Source organism: Triplophysa dalaica, chromosome 10, assembly GCF_015846415.1.
Source record: "Triplophysa dalaica isolate WHDGS20190420 chromosome 10, ASM1584641v1, whole genome shotgun sequence".
In the NCBI taxonomy this organism is placed as follows: domain Eukaryota; kingdom Metazoa; phylum Chordata; class Actinopteri; order Cypriniformes; family Nemacheilidae; genus Triplophysa; species Triplophysa dalaica.
Genome location: NC_079551.1, coordinates 23,263,167 through 23,273,722, shown reverse-complemented (window position 1 = coordinate 23,273,722; position 10,556 = coordinate 23,263,167). Strand labels below are relative to the sequence as shown.

General features: G+C 42.6%; 1 protein-coding gene across 2 annotated transcripts; it reads right to left on the bottom strand.

The window, feature by feature from the left end:
• Positions 1 to 8,756: 8,756 nt before the first annotated feature.
• On the bottom strand, positions 8,757 to 10,528 carry LOC130430439 (uncharacterized). 2 transcript variants are annotated; one of them, XR_008907790.1, is made up of 5 exons: positions 10,234 to 10,528; positions 10,036 to 10,157; positions 9,684 to 9,937; positions 9,293 to 9,611; positions 8,757 to 9,208 (listed from the first exon to the last, which is right to left on the bottom strand). XR_008907790.1 is itself a non-coding variant. In XM_056759556.1 (5 exons), exons 2-5 carry the CDS (start codon positions 10,155 to 10,157, stop codon positions 9,183 to 9,185), a joined length of 648 nt encoding a protein of 215 aa, XP_056615534.1. In that variant the 5' UTR covers positions 10,234 to 10,528; the 3' UTR covers positions 8,757 to 9,182. The 2 variants fall into 2 exon arrangements, 1 of the variants encoding a protein (XP_056615534.1); XM_056759556.1 differs by having other exon boundaries at positions 10,109 to 10,157.
• Between the last annotated feature and the right edge of the window lie 28 nt (positions 10,529 to 10,556).

The window sequence follows — 10,556 nt, the reverse complement described above, 5'->3', positions numbered from 1 at the left end:
ACGAAACCACTATTGTGCCCGATGGCAATTTACACAGAAGCTCTACAGATGACAAGGAAAGCATGCCCACGAAACCACGATTGTGCCCGTTTGCAATTTACACAGACGCTCTATTGATTACAAGGAAACATGCCCACGAAACCACTATTGTGCCCGTTTGCAATTTACACAGACGCTCTATTGATTACAAGGAAACATGCCCACGAAACCACTATTGTGCCCGTTTGCAATTTACAAAGACGCTCTATAGATTACAAGGAAAGCTTGCCCACGAAACCACCATTGTGCCTGTTTGCAATTTATACAGACGCTATATTGATTACAAGGAAACATGCCCATGAAACCACTATTGTGCCCGATGGCAATTTACACAGACGCTGTATTGATTGAAAGGAAACATGCCCACGAAACCACTATTGTGCCCGATGGCAATTTACACAGAAGCTCTACAGATGACAAGGAAACATGCCCACGAAACCACGATTGTGCCCGTTTGCAATTTACACAGACGCTCTATTGACTACAAGGAAACATGCCCACGAAACCACTATTGTGCCCGATGGCAATTTACACAGACGCTGTATTGATTACAAGGAAACATGCCCACGAAACCACTATTGTGCCCGATGGCAATTTACACAGAAGCTCTACAGATGACAAGGAAACATGCCCACGAAACCACGATTGTGCCCGTTTGCAATTTACACAGACGCTCTATTGACTACAAGGAAACATGCCCACGAAACCACTATTGTGCCCGTTTGCAATTTACACAGACGCTCTATTGATTACAAGGAAACATGCCCACGAAACCACCATTGTGCCCGTTTGCAATTTACAAACACGCTCTATTGATTACACAGACACTTGCCCACGAAACCACTATTGTGCCCAATGGCAATTTACAAAGACGCTCTATAGATGACAAGGAAAGCATGCCCATGAAACCACTATTGTGCCCGATAGCAATTTAAACAGACGCTCCATTGATTACAAGGAAACATGCCCACGAAACCACCATTGTGCCCGTTTGCAATTTATACAGACGCTCTATTGATTACACAGACACTTGCCCATGAAACCACTATTCTGCCCAATGGCAATTTACACAGAAGCTCTATAGATGACAAGGAAAGCATGCCCATGAAACCACTATTGTGCCCGATAGCAATTTACACAGACACTTGCCCATGAAACCACTATTGTGCCCGATGGCAATTTACACAGACACTTGCCCATGAAACCACTATTGTGCCAGATGGCAATATACACAGACACTTTCCCACGAAACCACTATTGTGCCCGTTTGCAATTTACACAGACGCTCTATAGATTACAAGGAAAGCTTGCCCACGAAACCACCATTGTGCCCGTTTGCAATTTATACAGACGCTATATTGATTACAAGGAAACATGCCCATGAAACCACTATTGTGCCCGATGGCAATTTACACAGAAGCTCTACAGATGACAAGGAAACATGCCCACGAAACCACGATTGTGCCCGTTTGCAATTTACAAAGACGCTCTATAGATTACAAGGAAAGCTTGCCCACGAAACCACCATTGTGCCCGTTTGCAATTTATACAGACGCTATATTGATTACAAGGAAACATGCCCATGAAACCACTATTGTGCCCGATGGCAATTTACACAGACGCTGTATTGATTGAAAGGAAACATGCCCACGAAACCACTATTGTGCCCGATGGCAATTTACACAGAAGCTCTACAGATGACAAGGAAACATGCCCACGAAACCACGATTGTGCCCGTTTGCAATTTACACAGACGCTCTATTGACTACAAGGAAACATGCCCACGAAACCACTATTGTGCCCGTTTGCAATTTACACAGACACTTGCCCATGAAACCACTATTGTGCCAGATGGCAATATACACAGACACTTTCCCACGAAACCACTATTGTGCCCGTTTGCAATTTACACAGACGCTCTATTGACTACAAGGAAACATGCCCACGAAACCACTATTGTGCCCGTTTGCAATTTACAAAGACGCTCTATAGATTACAAGGAAAGCTTGCCCACGAAACCACCATTGTGCCCGTTTGCAATTTATACAGACGCTATATTGATTACAAGGAAACATGCCCATGAAACCACTATTGTGCCCGATGGCAATTTACACAGACGCTGTATTGATTGAAAGGAAACATGCCCACGAAACCACTATTGTGCCCGATGGCAATTTACACAGAAGCTCTACAGATGACAAGGAAACATGCCCACGAAACCACGATTGTGCCCGTTTGCAATTTACACAGACGCTCTATTGACTACAAGGAAACATGCCCACGAAACCACTATTGTGCCCGTTTGCAATTTACACAGACGCTCTATTGATTACAAGGAAACATGCCCACGAAACCACTATTGTGCCCGTTTGCAATTTAAACAGACGCTCCATTGATTACAGGGAAACATGCCCACGAATCCACTATTGTGCCCGTTTGCAATTTACACAGACACTCTATTGATTACAGGGAAACATGCCCACGAAACCACTACTGTGCCCATTTGCAATTTACACAGACACTCTATTGATTACAAGGAAACATGCCCACGAAACCACTATTGTGCCCGATAGCAATTTACACAGACGCTCCATTGATTACAAGGAAACATGCCCACGAAACCACTATTGTGCCCGATAGCAATTTACACAGACGCTCTATTGACTACAAGGAAACATGCCCACGAAACCACTATTGTGCCCGTTTGCAATTTACACAGACGCTCTATTGATTACAAGGAAACATGCCCACGAAACCACTATTGTGCCCGTTTGCAATTTACACAGACACTCTATTGATTACAGGGAAACATGCCCACGAAACCACTACTGTGCCCATTTGCAATTTACACAGACACTCTATTGATTACAAGGAAACATGCCCACGAAACCACTATTGTGCCCGTTTGCAATTTACAAAGACGCTCTATAGATTACAAGGAAAGCTTGCCCACGAAACCACCATTGTGCCCGTTTGCAATTTATACAGACGCTGTATTGATTGAAAGGAAACATGCCCACGAAACCACTATTGTGCCCGATGGCAATTTACACAGACGCTGTATTGATTGAAAGGAAACATGCCCACGAAACCACTATTGTGCCCGATGGCAATTTACACAGAAGCTCTACAGATGACAAGGAAACATGCCCACGAAACCACGATTGTGCCCGTTTGCAATTTACACAGACGCTCTATTGACTACAAGGAAACATGCCCACGAAACCACTATTGTGCCCGTTTGCAATTTACACAGACACTCTATTGATTACAAGGAAACATGCCCATGAAACCACTATTGTGCCCGATGGCAATTTACACAGACGCTGTATTGATTGAAAGGAAACATGCCCACGAAACCACTATTGTGCCCGATGGCAATTTACACAGAAGCTCTACAGATGACAAGGAAACATGCCCACGAAACCACGATTGTGCCCGTTTGCAATTTACACAGACGCTCTATTGACTACAAGGAAACATGCCCACGAAACCACTATTGTGCCCGTTTGCAATTTACACAGACACTCTATTGATTACAAGGAAACATGCCCACGAAACCACTATTGTGCCCGTTTGCAATTTAAACAGACGCTCCATTGATTACAGGGAAACATGCCCACGAATCCACTATTGTGCCCGTTTGCAATTTACACAGACACTCTATTGATTACAGGGAAACATGCCCACGAAACCACTACTGTGCCCATTTGCAATTTACACAGACACTCTATTGATTACAAGGAAACATGCCCACGAAACCACTATTGTGCCCGATAGCAATTTACACAGACGCTCCATTGATTACAAGGAAACATGCCCACGAAACCACTATTGTGCCCGATAGCAATTTACACAGACGCTCCATTGATTACAAGGAAACATGCCCACGAAACCACTATTGTGCCCGATAGCAATTTACACAGACGCTCTATTGACTACAAGGAAACATGCCCACGAAACCACTATTGTGCCCGTTTGCAATTTACACAGACGCTCTATTGATTACAAGGAAACATGCCCACGAAACCACTATTGTGCCCGTTTGCAATTTACACAGACACTCTATTGATTACAGGGAAACATGCCCACGAAACCACTACTGTGCCCATTTGCAATTTACACAGACACTCTATTGATTACAAGGAAACATGCCCACGAAACCACTATTGTGCCCGATAGCAATTTACACAGACGCTCCATTGATTACAAGGAAACATGCCCACGAAACCACTATTGTGCCCGATAGCAATTTACACAGACGCTCTATTGATTACAAGGAAACATGCCCACGAAACCACTATTGTGCCCGATAGCAATTTACACAGACGCTCTATTGACTACAAGGAAACATGCCCACGAAACCACTATTGTGCCCGTTTGCAATTTACACAGACGCTCTATTGATTACAAGGAAACATGCCCACGAAACCACTATTGTGCCCGTTTGCAATTTACACAGACACTCTATTGATTACAGGGAAACATGCCCACGAAACCACTACTTTGCCCATTTGCAATTTACAAACACGCTTTAAAGATTACAAGGAAAGCTTGCCCACGAAACCACCATTGTGCCCGTTTGCAATTTATACAGACGCTCTATTGATTACACAGACACTTGCCCATGAAACCACTATTCTGCCCAATGGCAATTTACACAGAAGCTCTATAGATGACAAGGAAAGCATGCCCATGAAACCACTATTGTGCCCGATAGCAATTTACACAGACACTTGCCCATGAAACCACTATTGTGCCCGATGGCAATTTACACAGACACTTTCCCACGAAACCACTATTGTGCCCGTTTGCAATTTACACAGACGCTCTATTGATTACAAGGAAACATGCCCACGAAACCACTATTGTGCCCGATGGCAATTTACACAGACGCTCTATTGATTACAAGGAAACATGCCCACGAAACCACTATTGTGCCCGATGGCAATTTACACAGACGCTCTATTGATTACAAGGAAACATGCCCACGAAACCACTATTGTGCCAGATGGCAATTTACACAGACGCTCTATTGATTACAAGGAAACATGCCCATGAAACCACTATTGTGCCCGATGGCAATTTACACAGACGCTGTATTGATTGAAAGGAAACATGCCCACGAAACCACTATTGTGCCCGATGGCAATTTACACAGACGCTCTATAGATGACAAGGAAAGCATGCCCATGAATCCACTATTGTGCCCGATAGCAATTTACACAGACGCTCTATTGATTACAAGGAAACATGCCCACGAAACCACTACTGTGCCCATTTGCAATTTACAAACACGCTCTAAAGATTACAAGGAAAGCTTGCCCACGAAACCACCATTGTGCCCGTTTGCAATTTATACAGACGCTATATTGATTACATAGACACTTGCCCATGAAACCACTATTCTGCCCGTTTGCAATTTACACAGACGCTCTATTGACTACAAGGAAACATGCCCACGAAACCACTATTGTGCCCGTTTGCAATTTACACAGAAACTGACCAGAGGACCTTTATTTTGACATATGGCATCATACCCAATTAATTTTATATTAAAAAATGAACAAAACTGAGCATAATACCTTTATTTTGACATATGGCATCATACCCAATTAATTTTATATTAAAAAAATGAACAAAAACTGACCAGAGGACCTTTATTTTGACATATGGCATCATACCCAATTAATTTTATATTAAAAAAATGAACAAAAACTGACCAGAGGACCTTTATTTTGACATATGGCATCATACCCATTTAATTTTATATTTTATAATAAGCAAAACTGCCCAGAGGACCATTACTTTGAAATATATGGCATCTTACCCAATTAATTTTATATTTAATAATGAGCAAATGTGACCAGAGACCCTTTATTGTTATAAATAAATGCTTTTTAAATACTAACGTGTTACTATTACTTCAGCAATATGTGTGGAATCTTATAAAAGAGAAAATGCATTAAGAAACATGACATTTTATTAAATAAGTTACAATTAACAAGAAATTCATAAAACATAGAAAATAAATTCATAGGAACATATTAAATAAGAGATTCAAAAAACATATTAGAAAAAAATTCATAGTAACATATTAAATAAGAGATTCAAAAAACATATTAGAAAAAAATTCATAGTAACATATTAAATAAGAGATTCATAAAACCTATTAGAAAAAAAATTCATAGAAACATATTAAGAGATTCATACAACATATTTACAATTAAAAAAAATCTACAGGTCCATCAACATCCTGAAACCCAGATCCTTGATTTCTTCAATCTCCATGTTGTCTGAAAGAAAAAGGAAGAGTCTGTTAAATTGCTGACTTTTTTCCACCATAGAAGCATCGAAAACACAATGGAAGACCTACACATTTGACTAGCAATGGCCTCCTCCTCGTCTAGAGTGATGGTGGGGATGTCTGTGATTAAATAAAGCATTGGTTTAGTTTTCAGAGTTGGAATGCACATTTTAGACTAACTAAGATGTCAGTGACTGCTGAAGACTCACCCATGTTCTCCAACATACTGAGTTCATCCTCACTAAATAGGAGGGGACTGAATAAGCCTCCCCCGTAGGCTGAAGAGGCAGGAGAGGGAGGGACGATGGGTGTGGGGGGGCTCATATGAAGGGGTGGCAGGGATGGCACTTCTAGGAGGGCTGATGTGAGGGCTTGAATATTCAGGAGTGAGAGAGGAGCTGAAGGAAGGGGTGGCAGTCACATCAGGGGAAGAAGGGTGGGTGTTTATGTTTAGGGTCTCAGGAGCGATGGGGTTTCCTGGGAAATCACAAGAGTCGCACAACACTTGAGATTTATTATGTCATGAGAGAGTAGTTGAGTAGTATACACACTTTTTATTGACAACCTACCACCTACCTGAATTGCGCTGCGGCTCATCCTTCAGGGTCACCATGGGGATGTCAGGGTTGCTGGGCTCCAGCTCTCGCAACTTCCCCATGGGGACCTCTCTCTCCATTCTTTTAACAATTTTGCTCTTCTTAACTGACTGAAAAAGACAAATTGACATCTAAGTGTGTAGAAAACTAACCAAAAAAGCAACAATTAAATGTTTTTTATCAATGACTTACAGAGATGTCTGGATGGCCAGTTTCTAAGTGCTTTTCGAACTGTTTAAAAAACACATTGCACAAGGGGCAGATCTGTCCTCCAAGGAAGACTCTGTCCCTTGCCAACTTCTGCCATAACTGGCGCTCCTGAACATTTGTGATTTTATGCATGACCCTAAGGTGCTGCTTAAAATTAGTAATGTCCTTGTGGCACAGGGGGCATTCAGACCTTGGAACCTGGAAGACAAAATAAAGGTTCAAATAAGCAGACATGCATGCAGGGCAGACATTAGATGCTGTAAAAGACACATGTTAGAAAGCATACACATGATCTTTAATGTAATTGCATTGTTATGAGGTCACAGGTTAAACTGAGCTCATACACACAAAGGGCCTTCCTCAGATGCTGTAAAAGACACATGTTAGAAAGCATACACATTATCTTTAATGTAATTGCATTGTTAAGAGGTCACATGTCAAACTGAGCTCATACACACAAAGGGCCTTCCTCATATGCTTTTAAAGACACATGTTAGAAAGCATACACATTATCTTTAATGTAATACAGTGCAGAGTGTGATGAGCATATGCAAAATGAACATATACATTGCATTGCAAACTGGGCTACAATTATTGCTGAATTAAAATACTTTTTAAAGAAAATGACATTTAAAAGAAAGCAAAGTTATACTCACATGTGTCATGCTTGCTTGTCTGGTCAAAACCGTGTGGTTTCGCTGAAGGCTAAGATGGTGGTTAGGGTAAGTTTGTTGACAAACATCTTGCTCTCCAGACACTCTCACCTGAGCTTCAAATCATGTTCAATTGTTCACAGAGAAAACTTATGGCCTACATGATTTTAAATGGTTTGATTACTTTGTTCTGTAAGTTCTGAATGTTTCAGCCTCTGGTGTATGCCATGAGCATTCTTTGACCTCTCACAGTGAACACACTGCACAATGCCATAAATTATTATTACCTTTTGCATACATTCACCACAGTCTACACTATAATACATTAAAGATCATGTGTCTGCATTTTCATTTGAGTCTTTTTACGTATCCATATGAGCTCAGTTTAACCTGTGACCTCTTCACAATGTAATGTTTTTGGGCCTTTTGCATAAATTCACCTCATACTAGTGTAGAATGTAGTGAATGACACAAATGAGAATGCAAACATATGCTCAATAATATATTATACTTTTGTTGATTATGTACATGCTTAAACCTTTTTTACAGAGTATGAATGTTAAAGCTTGTGATGCAGGCCGTGCATGCACATTTTGCTAAGGTGAGACAAATTATAGAGTCTTTTTTCACTTAACATTTTTTATATAAGTTATTGTTTCTGTTACAGAATTCGTAAGCACCATTTGAAGAATCAGATGGAGACAACGCTGGAGACGACGCTTGAGTCTTCCCATCGCAGGTAGGTGTTTTGTGGTTATTGTTATGTTATTTTATTAAGTTATGCCAAAAATTCAGAATCAAATGCATAATTTGTGGATTAGTGTTTTGTGTGAAAAAAAAAGTAACTGCAATTTACATTAAGTTAACCTCAAGTTAAGATTTTTGTCTACTCGTTAAATTAAGCAACTTAAACTAGCACCGTAGTTGAATCAAGTGAGTCGGAGGCAAATGGACATTTAAAACATAAGGTGGAACATTTATTGAACATAATAAAAAACACATTGGAACATCAGAACGATAACAAACAAGTAAAAACATGAAATGGAACTATTTACAGGAAAACCCCTTAAAGGGGTATTGGGGAGGTGAGGCAGGAGCTGGGAAGGTCAGGAACAAAAACAACAAACAACGGGGATGGCAGAACAGGGAACAGGTGGAGCTGGGTAGGGGTGGAGTAGTCGGGGAACTCTGGGGCGGGGGAAACGCGGGTCAGGTGCGGAGCAAAGGATCGCTGGAGCAGGACAGGCACTGAACCAGGCGCTGGAGGGGTATTCTTTGGAAAGCTTGTAAGGTGACTCTGCCGGGGACCATCTAATTCTCAGAGGCGTCAGGACAATGGCTGCCTGCCTCATAGGCTTGGCCATGGATGGCTGGGCCTTAGATGGGTCGCAATCGGATGAGTTCTGCGTGAAAAAAGAGAGACAAGGGTTAGCAATAGGCAGGAGACATGACTGTGACAGGAGACATGACTGTGACATGAGACAAACCTATCTCTTCCGAATCCACCGAGGACACTCCCAACTCCTGGTAGACCTCCCAACTCCGCTTCATCCTCAGTTGTGGTCTGTGAGGTGAGCGGAGACGCATTGTCACTTCGCTTTCGCTTGCAAGGCCTCTTGCCGGCCTTGCCGATGGGCTCGTCCGGCACGTCAGGCCCCTCTCCAGCACCTTCTCGAAGAGCTGCCTGTGCTCCCATGCCTCCTTGGTATTTAGGTTACATGCGTAGAACTTGTCCGCAGTCCTTGTGTCGTGACACATGAAACGGGACAGTTTTGATCGGTCCTCAACGGTGCCATTGTTCCTGGCCTGTAGAGAGAGAGACGAAAAGAGGATTTAGACACAATATCCACACCAAAAAGGACAAAATCTCAAACTTACATGAGTGGCGATGCCCGACCGGAGGTCTGTGAATGTGGGGTATTTTGGAAGCCCCATCTCCTTCCAAGCTGCCTGAAAGTGGCTGTTCAGATTTTTGCACGGATTTGTACTAATGTAAAAAAAACTAGCTTGGCCTCGACCCCGCCCACCAATTCCTTCCTCATCGCCAGGAACAGCTCGAACCAGCTGTACTCCTCTGCGGAGAGTGCAATTTGTGCCGGTCCGAAGGCCTGGTTGGTCTTCTGCAAGTTGACCTGCGAACAAAACCCAAGAAAAAGTCTCAGAAATGAGCAAGAGGCAGATCACTTACATTGATGAGGTAAGTATTTGATGTCTTGGTCGCGTTCCTGACCTCATCTATGGTCATGCTTTGGAAGACCCCGCAGCGGTGACCATAGATCGAGGCCAGGAACGCTGTCAAATACCCATAAAATCGGAACTGGGTCTTCTGAGCCTTGGTATTTTCCAGCTCATCTGGAGGAACACAAAATAACAGGAGCTTTAGTAAAGGATAGTGAACTGTAACTAACCACTGAAGACATCGACTTACCGATAATTTGGGGAATTTTCTGTCTGGCCTCCTCCCTGCACTTCTTCAAGAGGGCCTTGGAGATGAGCTGCCCGTATTTGGCCCGCTTCACCGTCATTTGGTGCAAAGTGACCGGGCGCTTCATGCACCGCAGCATCATCCTCACTTCCCTTCTGATCGAGAGCAAGACCCTCTTGGAGAGGCGGCAGCTCGGAGGGGGTGTTGCGGCCACATAGTCCATAAACTGTGCTATGTTCTTCAAGTAATGATTGATTGTAGTCTCCCGAATCGCCATGGTTCTGAGAGTCTTTACCCATCTGCAGACAGATAGACAAAAAAAATAA

Bases quoted from the DNA above. Each gene is read 5' to 3' on its own strand.
- LOC130430439 (XM_056759556.1), bottom strand. From the start codon at position 10,157: ATGAGCTGGAAAATACCAAGGCTCAGAAGACCCAGTTCCGATTTTATG. The intron at 9,938-10,108 runs GTATTTGACAGC...TTTTGTTCGCAG, and splicing joins ACCCAGTTCCGATTTTATGG to GTCAACTTGCAGAAGACCAA. The intron at 9,209-9,292 runs GTTTGTCTCATG...TTTTTCACGCAG, and splicing joins GGTGGATTCGGAAGAGATAG to AACTCATCCGATTGCGACCC.